General features: G+C 34.3%; 1 protein-coding gene across 1 annotated transcript in view; it reads right to left on the bottom strand.

Annotated features, from left to right (window-relative positions):
- LOC132563108 (neural-cadherin-like) overlaps nt 1–19,279 on the bottom strand; it is a 61,256-nt gene extending 41,977 nt beyond the window's left edge. Inside the window, exons 1-6 of the mRNA XM_060227868.1 lie at nt 19,270–19,279; nt 18,934–19,119; nt 16,930–17,194; nt 3,496–3,742; nt 3,076–3,184; nt 1,208–1,337 (exon numbers count right to left, since the gene is read on the bottom strand). Coding sequence (XP_060083851.1) covers nt 1,208–1,337; nt 3,076–3,184; nt 3,496–3,742; nt 16,930–17,194; nt 18,934–19,119; nt 19,270–19,279 — 947 coding nt within the window. The remainder of the gene's footprint in view (nt 1–1,207; nt 1,338–3,075; nt 3,185–3,495; nt 3,743–16,929; nt 17,195–18,933; nt 19,120–19,269) is intronic.
- Between the last annotated feature and the right edge of the window lie 763 nt (nt 19,280–20,042).

Here is a 20,042-nt window from a genome sequence, read left to right as displayed (position 1 = left end):
GAACAAGATTTTCCTTTTAACACAATGACTTTATTAAAATTTTTATTTTGTAGCATCAATATGAAACTTGTTCAAGCCTGCGCTCATGGTAAACTTCAGTAAAATGTACCCACGAAATGGGGGAAATCACCGATTTTCGTGTTTTTTGTCAATTTTCAAACAGCTATATTAAAAAATTGGTGATATTTTTTTTAAATCTTGAAAACAATTCTAGAATCATGGACACTTCCATTATTAAATGTCTTCACTCTTTTGATTTTCTGAGACAGTTTTTCTCAGTAAAATATTGGGGGTACATAGGTACCCAAACCATACATACTCCTTTGCTACATTTCCCTTATTGGACCTAGCCCCTCCCACCCCAGAAGGCCAACATCCACTATTTATACAAAATTGATTTTCCTTCCCCCATCAATGTTTCTGACCAAGAAAAAAAGTTGCTTTATTTCCCCTTTCGGGGCCCCTCCAGCCCCAGGATGCTGACTGATTGATCACCCTTCATTCAAGAATGTTTCTGACCAAATTCACGTAAAATCCAATCATTCCAAAAGAAGGAGTAGGATTCTATATAATTTGCTTCATTTCCCCTTTTGGGCCCTGCCCCTCTCGTAAGATCATAATAAATGTGATGTAATCCAATCCTCATCATAAAATTATCACTTAATGTGCATATCTAATATGTGTCAGGTCATCCATTGTACACACGTATCCACTGTCAATGCATCTTTACCAGAATGGACTTCCACAGATGGAGCAATTAAAACCCATTTGTTTTAAAGACAACACATTTTTTTTTCTTAATGATGAATGTATCTCTTTTAGGTGCAATCAAGCTAACAGTATTATGTTTGAACCTTGGAAAACAAAACCCAAGTCATTCATCAAAGAAATACAAGACCATGCCCGGACATGCAACTCCCTCGGCAACATCCACAGCTAGGAAATTTATCATTACAACACTTTGTTTATGAATTGATATTTTAACACCTGCTGTCAAAACATAATCTCTACAATTGTTGAAAATGTGTTGGTGGAGATGATTCATCATTTAAATATTAATTTTCATTACAGATTTTTTTCTTTGAATGTTTCAATTTCCCAGACTGAGTCATTTTTGATTGAATGAACAAACCCCATTGAAAACTGACTAATGTTACATCAGATTGTTGTCCCTTTAACGGACACTGACAGGTCATGTCATACTCACTTAGCCACTTTGAGGTCACCAATGTAGTGACCAGAGAGAGGGTCATAACGAGTGACCACGTAGAAGTGGTCATTGTTCACTTCGTAAGTCAGTTTGGCATTTTCCCCTGAATCTCTGTCGGTGGCTATCACTGTAAAACAAGCAAAACCTCATTACAGAAATGTAGATGTGATAACAGGGGATTAATGTAGAGATGATAACAGGGGATCAATGTAGATGTGATAACAGGGGATTAATGTAGATGTGATAACAGGGGATTAATGTAGGGATGATAACAGGGGATTAATGTAGGGATGATAACAGGGGATTAATGTAGGGATGATAACAGGGGATTAATGTAGGGATGATAACAGGGGATTAATGTAGGGATGATAACAGGGGATTAATGTAGGGATGATAACATGGGATTAATGTAGAGATGATAACATGGGATTAATGTAGATGTGATAACAGGGGATCAATGTAGAGATGATAACAGGGGATTAATGTAGATGTGATAACAGGGGATCAATGTAGAGATGATAACAGGGGATTAATGTAGATGTGATAACAGGGGATTAATGTAGGGATGATAACATGGGATTAATGTAGATGTGATAACAGGGGATCAATGTAGAGATGATAACAGGGGATTAATGTAGAGATGATAACATGGGATTAATGTAGAGATGATAACAGGGGATTAATGTAGATGTGATAACATGGGATTAATGTAGAGATGATAACAGGGGATTAATGTAGATGTGATAACATGGGATTAATGTAGAGATGATAACAGGGGATTAATGTAGAGATGATAACAGGGGATTAATGTAGAGATGATAACAGGGGATTAATGTAGAGATGATAACAGGGGATTAATGTAGAGATGATAACAGGGGATTAATGTAGAGATGATAACATTGGATTAATGTAGAGATGATAACAGGGGATTAATGTAGATGTGATAACATGGGATTAATGTAGAGATGATAACAGGGGATTAATGTAGATGTGATAACATGGGATTAATGTAGAGATGATAACATGGAGATTCATCAAGGTATTTATATAGTGGAACGGAGGTGTCTTATTTGGAAGGAAATGAAAAGAATATTAAATAAACGATATGAAATGTTTTTCTGTAGGAAGAGCTCATAAATAACATTTGAGGTCATGAAATTTACAATTTTCATAAAGCTCCATAAGACACTTCCATACATGAAGAGTATTTGGTTCTCCATTATCTGGGTATTGAGAATTTTTTTGAAATTCCAATCAATGTAACCCATTTTTGGCCCCACCCATCATCCCCTGGGGGTCAGCTGAGGTCAACATGTGCTTCTCATTAAACTGTCACCTCAAACTAATAATTCCAACCAGGTCTGAATTTACAATAGAAAATAAACAAAATGTATTTTTCTTCCATAAACTATAGTAAATTTTATTTCCCTCACTTGGGGGAAATGTGAGATACAATTTTGGAAAAGCATCTGAAGTCCTTTCCATCTATGAGGGATACTTGATTCTACCATACCTTGGATTTGAGAAGATTTTTGACAATTTCTGGCCCTGCCCCTCACGGCCCTGGGGGTTGGTGACAATAGAATTTACAATTTTGGTGCACCTTTAGCCATGGAACAATTTGTAAAATTTCATTGAAATTGGTTCAGGAGTTTTCCGGAAGTTCAAAATGTAAAAGAGTTTACGACACTTCACGCCGGACGAAAGGCATCGCAATAGATCACCCTGAGACTTTGGACCAGTACAACTTTGAAAGTGGGTTAAGGTCATTCATCTGAACAAAACAGTTGTAGGAGAAAGTACAATGTTGAATACTGACAATAAGTATATAGATAGGGTATCGTATTTAGGATGTGATACCATACCTGAGAACAGGGTAGCATTGACTGGGGTTCCTTCACTAGTACTGTTCGTGTATGTTGACAGACCAAATACTGGCGAGTTGTCATTGGAATCTTCCAGGTTCACAATCAGCTGCACAGAACACATTAATATATCAACTGATCAATTAAACCAACAGTCTTATTTTCTATTTAAAGTTGAGGAAAAGACAACTACTTCCTCTCACTCATTGAGGAAACCATATTCGTTAGCAACACATTTGACAATAAACACATCTACATGCTATTTACATTCACTACTGATTTCTTTTACTAATTTCAGCAACATTATTGTGACTTCTTTGTCCTTGTCTACTTTTACCCAATACTGAATTATTAGATATAATCTAGATTTTGTCTATGTTAATCATTGAAGAATGGACAGGGGAAATAACTCTAACCCACCTGTGTTGAACTTGTGAGGCCAGTGGATTCCTCTGTGCCATTAAGTGTCAATGTAAACTGTTTCCATGACGACGCCTCGTAGTCCATGCTCTGTAAAGTCTCCACCTCTCCTACTTCATTAATGGCAAACAAAGAAGATGGCTGATTGCGCTCGTCGTATAAATGAAATCGTACTGAATGGTCACCTTGCTGTGACTGAAATGGCTTCGCTTGAATTTTCAGATTGACCCTCTCTGCTGTCTGGAGCCTGTTCAAGAATACAAACCATTAGTTATTCAAAATTTTAAAGAAACTTCATTTTGGTGCAATTAAAGAAATTTTAAAATCCAGACATTCCTTTGTCTTCATAAAACTGAAAAAAAATGTTGACAAAAAAATTTAATTTATGCAAATATTTAATCAACCCTACATTTTTCCCGTAACTCCAGTCAATATCAGTTTTATATTTATTTGAGCTTTAATAGTTACATCTGGATTGAAAATTTCCTCAAAAAATTGCTTTACAATAATCAAATATTTTATCCTGGAAATCAAAAACATCATGTTGAGGTTTCTGTTTCATTTGGGGTTTTCCTGTTATGTTTACAATATTGTTTAAATCTTCTTCAGAGGAGGATTCCAGAACAATTTATTCAGTAATGATCAAAAAGTATTTGTTTCTCTGAATCATGGACCTTCACTGTTTCATTTGTTTTGTTACAAATAATCAGGCTTAATTAGAATGACTATGATAATAACATAGTATCTATATATATATATATACATATATATATAGACATATAAGACATACATAAACAGCTAAGATACATAATCTCTGGAGTATGTTACACAATAAAACCAGAACATTACACAAAGTATAGGCTCAGGGATTGATGACACCTGCTAAGTCAATGAAGTCTGAAAGTAAAACTATACTATAAGCATGAAGCTATAGATTTCCTTACAGTATAAACAGTAAACCAGTTCTTCATCTTATATCTGTAGGTCTAAACACACACCTGATCTTACCTTATATAAAAGTATATCTGTAGGTCTAAACACACACCTGATCTTACTTTATATAAAAGTATATCTGTAGGTCTAAACACACACCTAATCTTACTTTATATAAAAGTATATCTATAGGTCTAAACACACACCTAATCTTACTTTATATAAAAGTATATCTGTAGGTCTAAACACACACCTAATCTTACTTTATATAAAAGTATATCTATAGGTCTAAACACACACCTAATCTTACTTTATATAAAAGTATATCTGTAGGTCTAAACACACACCTAATCTTACTTTATATAAAAGTATATCTATAGGTCTAAACACACACCTAATCTTACTTTATATAAAAGTATATCTGTAGGTCTAAACACACACCTAATCTTACTTTATATAAAAGTATATCTATAGGTCTAAACACACACCTAATCTTACTTTATATAAAAGTATATCTATAGAACTAAACACACACCTGATCATACTTTATATAAAAGTATATCTGTAGGTCTAAACACACAACTAATCTTACTTTATATAAAAGTATATCTATAGGTCTAAACACACACACACCTAATCTTACTTTATATAAATAGTATATCTATAGTATCTAAACACACACCTAATCTTACCTTATATAAAAGTATATCTGTAGGTCTAAACACACACCTAATCTTACCTTATATAAAAGTATATCTATAGAACTAAACACACACCTGATCTTACCTTATATAAAAGTATATCTGTAGGTCTAAACACACACCTAATCTTACCTTATATAAAAGTATATCTGTAGGTCTAAACACACACCTGATCTTACCTTATATAAAAGTATATCTGTAGGTCTAAACACACACCTAATCTTACCTTATATAAAAGTATATCTGTAGGTCTAAACACACACCTAATCTTACCTTATATAAAAGTATATCTATAGGTCTAAACACACACCTAATCTTACTTTATATAAAAGTATATCTATAGGTCTAAACACACACCTAATCTTACTTTATATAAAAGTATATCTGTAGGTCTAAACACACACCTAATCTTACTTTATATAAAAGTATATCTGTAGGTCTAAACACACACCTAATCTTACTTTATATAAAAGTATATCTGTAGGTCTAAACACACACCTGATCTTACTTTATATAAAAGTATATCTGTAGGTCTAAACACACACCTAATCTTACCTTATATAAAAGTATATCTGTAGGTCTAAACACACACCTAATCTTACCTTATATAAAAGTATATCTGTAGTATATCTGTATATCTGTAGGTCTAAACACACACCTGATCTTACTATATATAAAAGTATATCTGTAGGTAAACACACACCTATATCTGTAGGTCTAAACACACACCTATCTTACTATATAAAAGTATATCTGTAGGTCTAAACACACACCTGATCTTACCTTATATAAAAGTATATCTATAGGTCTAAACACACACCTGATCTTACCTTATATAAAAGTATATCTATAGGTCTAAACACACACCTGATCTTACCTTATATAAAAGTATATCTATAGGTCTAAACATACACCTGATCTTACTTTATATAAAAGTATATCTGTAGGTCTAAACACACACCTAATCTTACCTTATATAAAAGTATATCTGTAGGTCTAAACATACACCTGATCTTACTTTATATAAAAGTATATCTGTAGGTCTAAACACACACCTGATCACACTTTATATAAAAGTATATCTGTAGGTCTAAACACACACCTGATCTTACTTTATATAAAAGTATATCTGTAGGTCTAAACACACACCTGATCACACTTTATATAAAAGTATATCTGTAGGTCTAAACACACACCTGATCTTACTTTATATAAAAGTATATCTGTAGGTCTAAACACACACCTGATCTTACTTTATATAAAAGTATATCTGTAGGTCTAAACACACACCTGATCATACTTTATATAAAAGTATATCTATAGAACTAAACACACACCTGATCATACCTTATATAAAAGTATATCTGTAGGTCTAAACACACACCTGATCATACTTTATATAAAAGTATATCTATAGAACTAAACACACACCTGATCATACTTTATATAAAAGTATATCTGTAGGTCTAAACACACACCTGATCTTACCTTATATAAAAGTATATCTGTAGGTCTAAACATACACCTGATCATACTTTATATAAAAGTATATCTATAGAACTAAACACACACCTGATCTTACTTTATATAAAAGTATATCTATAGAACTAAACACACACCTGATCATACTTTATATAAAAGTATATCTATATAACTAAACACACACCTGATCTTACTTTATATAAAAGTATATCTATAGAACTAAACACACACCTGATCATACTTTATATAAAAGTATATCTATAGAACTAAACACACACCTGATCTTACCTTATATAAAAGTATATCTGTAGGTCTAAACATACACCTGATCATACTTTATATAAAAGTATATCTATAGAACTAAACACACACCTGATCTTACTTTATATAAAAGTATATCTATAGAACTAAACACACACCTGATCATACTTTATATAAAAGTATATCTATAGAACTAAACACACACCTGATCTTACTTTATATAAAAGTATATCTATAGAACTAAACACACACCTGATCATACTTTATATAAAAGTATATCTATAGAACTAAACACACAGATCTTACTTATATAAAAGTATATCTGTAGGTCTAAACATACACCTGATCATACTTTATATAAAAGTATATCTATAGAACTAAACACACACCTGATCTTACTTTATATAAAAGTATATCTGTAGGTCTAAACACACACCTGATCTTACCTTATATAAAAGTATATCTATAGAACTAAACACACACCTGATCTTACTTTATATAAAAGTATATCTGTAGGTCTAAACATACACCTAATCTTACTTTATATAAAAGTATATCTGTAGGTCTAAACACACACCTGATCATACTTTATATAAAAGTATATCTGTAGGTCTAAACACACACCTGATCTTACCTTATATAAAAGTATATCTGTAGGTCTAAACACACACCTGATCTTACCTTATATAAAAGTATATCTGTAGGTCTAAACACACACCTGATCTTACCTTATATAAAAGTATATCTATAGAACTAAACACACACCTGATCTTACCTTATATAAAAGTATATCTGTAGGTCTAAACACACACCTGATCTTACCTTATATAAAAGTATATCTGTAGGTCTAAACACACACCTGATCTTACCTTATATAAAAGTATATCTGTAGGTCTAAACACACACCTGATCTTACCTTATATAAAAGTATATCTGTAGGTCTAAACACACACCTGATCTTACCTTATATAAAAGTATATCTGTAGGTCTAAACACACACCTGATCTTACCTTATATAAAAGTATATCTGTAGGTCTAAACACACACCTAATCTTACCTTATATAAAAGTATATCTATAGAACTAAACACACACCTGATCTTACCTTATATAAAAGTATATCTATAGAACTAAACACACACCTGATCTTACCTTATATAAAAGTATATCTGTAGGTCTAAACACACACCTGATCTTACCTTATATAAAAGTATATCTGTAGGTCTAAACACACACCTAATCTTACCTTATATAAAAGTATATCTATAGAACTAAACACACACCTGATCTTACCTTATATAAAAGTATATCTGTAGGTCTAAACACACACCTGATCACACTTTATATAAAAGATATTTATAGAACTAAACACACACCTGATCTTACCTTATATAAAAAGATATTTATAGAACTAAACACACACCTGATCTTACCTTATATAAAAAGATATTTATAGAACTAAACACACACCTGATCTTACCTTATATAAAAAGATATTTATAGAACTAAACACACACCTGATCCTACCTGATCTTACTTTATATAAAAGTATATCTGTAGGACTAAACGCTCACCTGATCAGGGAATTATTGTAGATATTTGAAATTTTGGTTAATAAACTTTATGAACTATACTAAAATTTTAAAAAAAGTAATCAAGTTCCCTTTTCTACACCAAATGTTAATGATAATACTGATATTTTCTGTTACTAATTGTTGTTTAGAATTCTTTGGATTAATTGCCAACATTTTAAGTGAAATTAGTCAGGTGTAAAATTCACTGATTGTGTCATAGAACAGAACAAATTCCTTCGCTTTACATAAGAATTGTCAAGTTGAAAACTGTTATCATTTGATTTTAAATTGTATAGATTAATGCAATGCCAGGTCTGTTGAATGAAGAGAAGGAAAAGACTATTGGCATGCTCCATCCAAGTTGGTGCAACGCAATGCAAGGTTTCAAGATGGTTTGAGTGAAGCCTTTCATTCATGGCATAGTTTTAATGCAACCACTTCAACATTCCACCATCCAAGAAACAACCCATTAGTTACTACCCCTGACGAAGATAGCCTAATAGTGCTGACCATCTTTGGGATCAATTCCTTATCAGCTTCCAGTAACCATAACAGAAAGGACTTTGCTTGGTCAACAGGTATCAAGCAGCCAAGCCATCAGTAACAGGCTGTAATGAATGTTTCCTGATAGTAACACGCTGTAATGAATGTTTCCTGATAGAAACAGGCTGTAATGAATGTTTCCTGATAGTAACAGGCTGTAATGAATGTTTCCTGATAGTAACAGGCTGTAATGAATGTTTCCTGATAGTAACAGGCTGTAATGAATGTTTCCTGATAGTAACAGGCTGTAATGAATGTTTCCTGATAGTAACAGGCTGTAATGAATGTTTCCTGATAGTAACAGGCTGTAATGAATGTTTCCTGATAGTAACAGGCTGTAATGTCACTGAATGTTTTCTGTATATTCTTAATTCTTAACACAACATCAAAAATATTTTAATTGTTTGTATTCTACAATGACAAACCTATGCAAAATGTCAAAGTATAGGTCACCAAAGGTCAGAGGTTAAATCAGTCATTAAGAATAATCATTCATAATTAATCAATATTGACCGCCCTAAAAACCAATGTAACTTTTGCAGTTTTTCTTGAGAAATTAAAAATCCTATTTGAGAGAGTCACATATTACCTAGCTATAGGGAATTCCAAGATGATTTTTTGTGGAAAGATAGGGTTTGTGATGTCACCAATCATCGATTATTGGGATCATTTGGTTCACAAAACTAACACAAGAAAAATATGGCCATTCATTTAAGATAAACAATATCAAATAAATTATCACTACATAAATAACAATAGGTTAAATCCTTTGGAACAAGTGTCTCCAGTAAGTCTGACACTAGACTTGATTGTCAACTAGTTTCACCTCTTTGGTCGAGGTTTCATCAGGACCTGTATATATCCCGACAGACATCATCCAGCATCAGGACAATGGGATTGAAAACTTCATACCTTATACCAATCATATGTGATTTCCTCAAAATTTGTCAGAAAATTTCACACACAACGGATGGAGCCCCACAGCAAATGCTCACTTGAGCCTTCAGCTCAGGTTAGCTAAAAATAGAGACATCAACACACCAAGAGTTTTATCTAGATAATATATAAGCTTGAAGCAATTCTCCTATCACAAAATCTGCATCTAAAACTACCACGAAAGTAAAAAATAAAATCTTCCTCATTGCATCAAATGTCTGTCTAGGTAAATCTAATATATAGTTTGAAAATATTGACAAATGTAAGTTCATGCCAAAATTTGAAAGTTGTAAAAATTCATCAAAGAAAATTCAATGTGGTAAAAAAAAAGACCCACTACATTTATTCTACAAGAAATGTTAAAACAAAGGACAAAAAAAAAAAAAAACAAGAAAAAAAAAGGTGAAAAAAAACCAAAATGTATTTTCCCAAATTATCAAAAATCCTTTATTTTTCGTTGATATAATTATCTCTCACTCGTATTAATATATCATGAGATCCAAGTCAGTACCTGACGATGACACCTCAATAATCTTTACTTCTCACCATTCAAGAATCAAAATTATACACAATGTTAGGATACATGTTAGCTTAACAAAATTTAGATGGCATTTTAACCATTATTTCCTGGTTATAAGTTTCACCTGTATATATAGACCGCAAAGCCAATTTTCATCAATCTTTCTTAATGTAATCCACATATTGGCTGCAACATTATACAGATGCTTCAGACCAAATATGGGAAAAATCCATTCATTTCTACAAGAAGAGTAAATTTGTAAAGAATTGCTCTAACTAATCTATTGCCCATATTGGGCCCCGCCCCAGAAGGAAGAGACCCACCGTTTATACAAAACTGATTTCCATTCACCAAAGCATGCTTATGACTCAATACTTAAAGAACAAGATAGATTTTAGAGAAACTCATAGATTTTCCTTATCAGACCACATCGCCATCTCTAACAAAATCCAGGGGGCTGAGACACACAATTTATACAAAACTGATTTCCTTCACCTAAGCATGCTTCAGACCAAATTACGGCAATATCCTGCAATTCCTGAAAATCAAGATAGACTTTAAAGAAATTTATAGATTTATAGATTTTACACATTTTGCCCAACCCCTCTGGCCCCAGAGGGCCAAGGCCCTCCACCTTTACAAAACTGATTTCCCATTGTCAAAGAATACTTCATACCAAATTTGAACAATATCCTGCAATTCCTAAGAACCAGATATTTTTTAAAATAAATGGATAGATTTTCCCCATTTGGCCCCATTCCTCTCGCCCCTGGGGCAGAGACTCACAGTTTATACAAAACTGATTTCCCTTCACCCTAAAATGCTTCAGACAAAATTAAGACAATACCGTGAAAATCCAGAAGAAGAAAATAGACTTTGAAGAAATTGATAGATTTTCTGTACTGGGGCCTCACCCCTCTAGCTCCAGGGGTCCACTGTTTACATAAAATTGGTTTTCTTCCCCTAAGGATGCTTCAGACCAAACTTGGTAGTTGCCATATATACAGAAAGATATATGACGGACACTGCAGTATCCCTAAAGCTCTCTTGGCCCTTCATGTTAATTTAATTGAAATTGATTAACCATAAAGCTGTACTTACAAAAAGCCATTAATTAACACTTGAAGCTCGTGACTGTGGTACTGAAAAATTGGTCACAATGCACATTCAACGCAGTACTTCCCTACACTGCTGAAATTACAACATTGGTCTGGTTCTCTGTTTTCACATGGGCCTATATTGCTTTTATATCAATAGAAAACGCCAAACGCAATACACCAGTTACCGTCCAGTACATGATTAAATATTGTTGGAATTTATATGAAAAGGCATGATAAATTACATCCAAATGTTATTTCTATTGTTGTTGCATATTGCAGTTTTTAAATTATTCTACATACAATTAAAAGTGATGATATGGTGGGCGGAACGCTACAAGTATTTCATCAAAACGTTACTCAAGGTGATATGAAATTAATGTTTACAGTGTGATTGTATGAAATCCTTTCAATATTTTTTTCCTCTACATGCAAGCTGCACAAGGCTATAAGCCACATATCTATTAACAAGGAAAGAAGTAGCTCCTATTCTGGAAAATACACTAAATGCTAACTAACATGACATACAGAGTTGTCCCCCTTCAATTACCACTTTATAATTAATTGTAGTTATTAAGGATATATTTAAATCATTTGTGACATGTCTCTTAGTGTGGAAACTGGCGGTGTATAACACAATAAAATATCTAAATATACCCGTTAACTCTGGGGAGAAAACTGCTCACAGCAACCATTACGGTACATGAAATATAAAAGCAGTGCAATGCTTAAGTAGGCCCCAAAAAAAACTACTGTTGATATTTTCCGTGAACAGACATAAAATTTGAAATGAAGATTGACCGATATTGTTTAAGTATCAAAAGAGTGACAGAACCTAGTAATACCCTCCCACTGAAATACTGAGGAGAAATAAACATGTTTACAAACATAAAAAAATGTCTTCATTACAACTGACATGTTCCCAAGAATTGCTTGTTTTAATCTAGGTGATAGTGACAGCTCTAAGCCCTCCATCCAAGGAAAATACTTCTGTTAACCATTCCTCATCAAACACATGCAAGATAAACAGATCTTGTGTTCCAGTGGACAGATAGAACTGTCAGTGATATCAAGATACACTAGAAGGCTAGCTGTACCGCACAAATACAAGTCAACATCAGGCAGATCACACACAGATACCAAACACAAATACATGTGTCAGTCATATGTATTCCAGCTTGACCCAGTCTTCAAATCAACAATGACAGTTTAAGACAAATATTCTCTAAATGAAAGACCATCATATGTTGCATATACTAATTAATAAAAGCTGTGTACATTCAAGAGCTGTGGGAACAATTTAAGTGAACTTCCAAGATGACATCTGTAGTCAGCTGATCTTGACTTAATGTTTGTAGATTTGTGTGACCTCTGTAGACAGGGAACCTTGACTAATGTTTATAGATTTGTGACCTCTGTAGTCAGCTGACCTTGACTAATGTGTGTAGATTTGCGACCTCTGCAGACTGGTGACCTTGACTAATGTTTGTAGATGTGTGACCTCTGCAGACAGGTGACCTCGACTAATGTTTGTAGATGTGTGACCTCTGCAGACAGGTGACCTCGACTAATGTTTGTAGATGTGTTAGCTATGCAGACAGGTGACCTTGAATAATGTTTGTAGATGTGTGACCACTGCAGACAGGTGAGCTTGACTAATGTTTGTTGATGTGTTACCTCTGCAGACAGGTGAGCTTGACTAATGTTTGTTGATGTGTTACCTCTGCAGACAGGTGACCTTGACTAATGTTTGCAGATGTGTGACCTCTGCAGACAGGTGACCTTGACTAATGTTTGTAGATGTGTGACCACTGCAGACAGGTGACCTTGACTAATGTTTGTTGATGTGTGACCTCTGCAGACAGGTGACCTTGACTAATGTTTGCAGATGTGTGACCTCTGCAGACAGGTGACCTTGACTAATGTTTGTAGATGTGTGACCTCTGCAGACAGGTGACCTTGACTAATGTTTGTAGATGTGTGACCTCTGCAGACAGGTGACCTTGACTAATGTTTGTAGATGTGTGACCACTGCAGACAGGTGACCTTGAATAATGTTTGTAGATGTGTGACCACTGCAGACAGGTGACCTTGACTAATGTTTGTTGATGTGTGACCTCTGCAGACAGGTGACCTTGACTAATGTTTGCAGATGTGTGACCTCTGCAGACAGGTGACCTTGACTAATGTTTGTAGATGTGTGACCTCTGCAGACAGGTGACCTTGACTAATGTTTGTAGATGTGTGACCTCTGCAGACAGGTGACCTTGACTAATGTTTGTAGATGTGTGACCTCTGCAGACAGGTGACCTTGACTAATGTTTGTAGATGTGTGACCTCTGCAGACAGGTGACCTTGACTAATGTTTGTAGATGTGTGACCTCTGCAGACAGGTGACCTTGACTAATGTTTGTAGATGTGTGACCTCTGCAGAAAGGTGACCTTGACTAATGTTTGTAGATGTGTGACCTCTGCAGACAGGTGACCTTGACTAATGTTTGTAGATGTGTGACCTCTGCAGACAGGTGACCTTGACTAATGTTTGTAGATGTGTGACCTCTGCAGAAAGGTGACCTTGACTAATGTTTGTAGATGTGTGACCTCTGCAGACAGGTGACCTTGACTAATGTTTGTAGATGTGTGACCTCTGCAGACAGGTGACCTTGACTAATGTTTGTAGATGTGTGACCTCTGCAGACAGGTGACCTTGACTAATGTTTGTAGATGTGTGACCTCTGCAGACAGGTGACCTTAGACAGAAAGCCTTGTAACATGTTTTGGTTCACTTTTCTCACACTTATACACACATACAACCAATATCTCCTAACTACACTGGACCATTACTGGAGAAAAGAATGAAGCCATGGTTCAGGAAAACAACAAACCCTGTTTTATGTAGCAGAATGTTATTTGGTGATGTAATTCTAACAGACATTAAATTTATAAACATCTCATAAAAAGACAACATGAAAGTAAAACAAGAGAGAGAAAAACAGAATAAAATTTAAATAACAATTATGAAATTTTAGACAATGCTGGTTTCATGTTTTGAAAACTCACAACACAGATTTTGAACAATTACAATACCTATTAAGTAAAAATATGCTAAATAAAGATTCCTATCTATCTTCTAAATACAGCAATTAACATTCTAATTGTTTTGTGTCCTCCTAACATTCTATAGCTAACACTTTGTAGGTAGAGACATGTTCACAGGAAAAACGATTGTACGCCTTAATGTTCACAAAATTTAATCTGTTTCTGGACTCAAAATGTTGACTACAAGAAATACTAAATGCTGTGCAAATTTAAAGTTGCTTCTTGTCCAAAAACTGGAAAAAGTGAAAAGGGAAAGTGTGATAAAAAGTTGAAGTAATTGTATCTTAAGCTTTTGTCAAAGAAATTGGAGTGATTTTCAAATAGCAATTAGTGCACAAGATTTTTGTCATTTTTTCATGCAAAAAAAATATTACCAGAAGAAAGAAAAAAAAAAGACCCTTAAAATCCCAAATGCATGCTCTCAATATAGTCATGCACAATATTTAAATTGTTAAAAGAACACAGTGCGTTTTACATACCAAACACTTCCCCGCCTCAAAACGGAAAATTCAACAAATTAAAACTCAACCACAGAGATTTGGTAGGAGACCAAATTGTTTAAAGCACATTTGAAATAAGTTAAAGTCACATGAAGTAGCCAAGGACATGTCCCACTGGAAAACAGGCAAGTTTTCCAAGGTTCATTTGCAAAATAAAAGTTTTCATTCCCAGAGTAATTATGAGTAATCATCAAATTTAATCCTGGTTTGAAAATTCTCAACAATTACTCTAATTTCCTTTCTAAAATTAGAAAGTCAATTAAGTTCTGCACTCCAAAACATTAAAGCCCTTTTTATTTGGAGAAAGTGATAAATTGTTCATGGTTAATGCATATCATTTCAAATTGTATCCTGCTGTTGGTTTTTTAATGAGCCGTTGCTACCGATCAAGTGGGTTGCTGTCTTCCTATCAAAAACCTCAGCAGAAGTTTTAAAACCATATCAAGTTCTACAATATTACATTGTGTGTATCTAATCTTTACCTAGCTAACACAACACCCCTGACAAATCAGTAATCACAATACTCTCCTGATCTATAGGACAGACCCTGGGCAGTTTCATTTAATTCTATTTTCTACAATACTATATTGTTATATCTAAGGAACTGGTATCCCCCTTTTACTACACAAATTCTTCCTCCATTTGCCTCTTTTTATATTCAACCCTGTTAACATTTCAATCAAAAATATCTTGAAGACATTTTTGTAAGATGTAATAGGAATACTATTGACAAATAAAAATGATAAATTAAATGCAGATTATACTTATATAAACTGGAAAGCTTTCGGAATTCTGGTTTTTTTTCCCATGCAGATTCAATTTTCAAAACTGTAGTGACTAAAGTCACTATAAAACCTTTTAAAAGAATTGTAAAAAAAATCACTTTTTTGCAGAATTACATGTTATTGTGTTGTGACATTCTTACATATATTAGCATCATTCCAAATCATTCACAAACAAAGCGTTACATTGAAACCTGATGACAAGAAATTCAAACAAACACAAATGGCAAATTTGTATCAAACCAAATATATCAGATCCAAATTTTGAATGCATAAAAATTAAACTTTAGCTTGGTAACAGCTGAAGAAAGAGAAAGGACGAAACAAGAGGCCCATAAGCCTGAACAGTCACTTAAGTTGAAGTTATTAACATCATTGGTGGAGAAATTGTCACCACCACGGGCGGAGAAATTGTCACCACCACGAGAGGAGAAATTATTAACAGCACAGGCGGAGAAATTGTCACCACCATGGGCGGAGAAATTGTCACCACCACAGGTGGAGAAATTGTCACCACCACAGGCGGAGAAATTATCACCACCACAGGTGGAGAAATTCTTAACAGCACAGGCAGAGAAATTGTCACCACCACGGGCGGAGAAATTGTCACCACGGGCGGAGAAATTGTCACTACCACAGACAGAGAAATTGACACCACCACGGGTGGAGAAATTATCACCACCATGGGCGGAGAAATTATTAACAGCACAGGTGGAGAAATTATCACCACCACGGGCGGAGAAATTGTCACCACCACGGGCAGAGAAATTGTCACCACCAGGGGTCGAGAAATTATGAACAGCACAGGAGGTGATATATATTGAGATTTGTGTTAATTTGGTATCTTGGAAAAAACGCTTTTTTTATTTTCTTTTCTTTTTTCTATGAACAAATGACAATAAGCGTTATCTATTGTTTGTTTTCCTTAACAGCCATTTCTGTATTTGTTAATGTGTGACTGTCCTTAATTAACGAAGCAAAACTTAAAAGGGGACTATCCAACTCACTTGTATCCTGCCTGGTTGTTCTCCGATACGTAAGCAATGTAAGGATTTTCAAAGAACTGTGGAGAACGATTTCCAACAAGGACCTGAACGATCTCGAAATCCGACTTCTGGAAGGCGTCAAGCGCAGACATATCACGGGCAGAAACAACAAGCTCATAAACACGTCCTCTCTCAAACTGACCGTTTCCACTGACTGTCGTGATGATTCGCCCCACATTTGTTCCATTGACATTGACATTCTGGATGGCAAACTTTCGCTCACCAGCTGTGGAAATAAAAAGCTGATCGTGTGTAAATGTTTCCCATCTCCTGCTTAATATCAGATATGTATATATTTCAAAAACATTATTTATAGCAGAAATTCTTCAAAATTTCTAATAAGTCATTGTCATTCAGTAAGGACAATAATATGTACTACAAAGCTTTGTTTTCTCACCATATTCTTGATTTCTATTTCTTTGAACTAAACTTCCACAACTATTCTCTAAAAATTGTGCTTTTGTTTCTTTTAAACAAAAATCTAAGTACTGATTTCATCATATTGTGTGATTAGGAATATAAAATCGGAGAAGCTTATGTGGTACTGTTATGGGTTAGAAGTCACAGCTTTTGACCTCTGCGGTCAGTTGTGAGGCTTATTTACTTGCATGACTTATATGAGAACGGGAAAATAAAATCAACACAATGAAAAAAATGAGAATCGTGTGGACATCTGTTCCGGGCCGTATTTCGGGATGGTGATTTTATTGAGACTAATCACATGTATTATTGACCTGCATGTCAAGCTTCAAGAATGAACAAAAATAGTGATTTAAACTTCGGTACCAAGTTTTATACTAGCACCTGTCTATCATGTGTTTGTGACTGAAACAGATCATCTAGAACCATCATTTGTAACTGTATAGAGGATGATTTCAAGATTGAAATAAAAATAACATTCTCATGAATTTAATTAATTATACCTTTTAATATGAATCACAGTAACAACTTCTGGACTTTCTATGGTTGCTACGGAAACCATAGCCGAAATTTACAATAGTCTGCTTGTTGCATCCTGGGATCGATAGGTCATTGGGTCAAATTCCAGCATGACAACCATGCTTGTTTACGATAAGAATGTTTGTCACTTACAAGAAATAATATTGGACTATTAGAATTTGGTCAGCTTGCAGAGGCTTTCGTTAATATTTAAACAGCACAGACGCCGATGGAGATGTTAAGTAAATCGTATGTAACGTCAAGCCTTACATCTGTTCATACCAAATCTTTGAAGGCTACCAAGCCTATTTTGTGTTTTTGAAATATATCAAGAAAACAAAGGATTATATTTAATGTTTCACTGAAAATCTCGATAAATTGCCTTCAGTTATCTGTTATATCAACGAACTTTGGTCAACATACGGTTACCACATCACAAGAAAAGGTGCAGCTTATGTTTTGGTGTGTCTAAATTATGGACCAAATAAAAAAAGTGACTCTAGGGCTTATATACCCGTGTGAATCATAACCAAGAAAATATGTCAATCGTCAAATTTCTACAAAACAATGACTGTGTAGAAGACAATTATGCCAACTGTTAGACCTTGTTTATTCTAAAACTCTGATATGTACATGGTGTTATGTCTTACAGAGCAGAAACCAAGCTGTGTACACAGTGACTAATGGATGCACAGGCAGGACAGCTGCACTCAAAATCAGTACTAATTTGTACATCAAATTATATTAATTCAATCACAATGGGGATTTCCCTCCTATCAAGTCCTAATTCAACACCATTATACACATTTCTTGCTACCACAATAAGCATACTTCCTAAATTTTACCGATCTTGACTTGATAACCTCTACATCAAGTGATTTTATCATTATAATCCTTTCCTGAATTGATAGTAATATTTCAAGTGAGTCTTTAAATTCCAGTTGTTCTACTGAAAGCACGTTAACAGATGCAGATAATAGAAAAGTTGTCAGGAAAGGTAGAGTCTTACATATGCTTGAATCTAACCTGATTCTAAGATGTATTTGATGTCTGAGCCTGTGTCTGGATCATATGCAAGCAGTTCGTAGACCATCTCTCCCACACTTGGATTGGTTGACACTGTTGCCAGGAAAGGCCGAGGTTGATTAACAAATATTGGACGTTCGTCATTGGCATCTGTCACTTTCAGTGTGATGGTGAGCTCTGTAAGATCTGTAAAAAAAAAAATGCACATTTCAACCACATAGTTAACAATATATTCAATACAAGAGTATGTGTGGAACTGATGAACGTTCCCTGAAAGCAACTTACATGGAAAGGTCAACAAAGGGCAATAACTCTGTAATTTTGGGGTATATATACCGAGTTTCATTATTCTAATTTAAATGCAAGCAAATCTATGCTCCTCAAGACACAAAATTTTAACAAAGGGCAATAACTCTCTGTAACTAAAGAGTCACAGGCCCTGAAATTGGTACAGTAAACATTGCCTTAGTATGATCAATGTATACACCAAGTTTCATGATCCTTGCTTAACAGTTAGCAAAGTTACGCTCCAGATAGGAAAGGACAGACAGAAAGACATAGGAAAGGACAGACAGAAAGACATAGGAAAGGACAGACAGAAAGACAGACTGAAAGACAAAGCATCGACTATATGCTCTCCAGAAAGAAGAATGGACATTAATTTCATACTCCCTGAAAATTTCTGCCCGATATGTATGTTACTTCGAAAAATTATATATATATTTACAGTGGCTATAAAACCATCATCTGAAGACTCTATTAAACCACAGAAGTCATTTGAAGAACCATCTCACTGAAATTTTATCGCCTTGTGGTGATGACAGCTTGAAAGTCCATCTACAAAATGCAGACTAAACAAATTCCATCAACCCGATAATATAAACAACTGCAATCACACTATGCAATTCACTTTGTGTGTACAGAAATTGACACTTTGTACACTCAAGAAATTTTTGTCTCGTCTAGAAGTATTGGATAAATGATCACTTTTTTAAGTTTAAGTATATTTGTCCTTGATAAACATTGGCTTCATTTTAATTAAGTCTTCAAATAAAACATTCATTACAATATCCCTAATGAAATGTCAGAGAAAGTATGATAAGTGATGA

The sequence above is a fragment of the Ylistrum balloti genome, unplaced genomic scaffold (genome assembly GCF_031769215.1).
Source record: "Ylistrum balloti isolate Yb309-2 unplaced genomic scaffold, AGI_CSIRO_Ybal_v1 Utg371588, whole genome shotgun sequence".
Classification (NCBI taxonomy): domain Eukaryota; kingdom Metazoa; phylum Mollusca; class Bivalvia; order Pectinida; family Pectinidae; genus Ylistrum; species Ylistrum balloti.
This window is presented reverse-complemented; position numbering and strand designations above follow the sequence as displayed.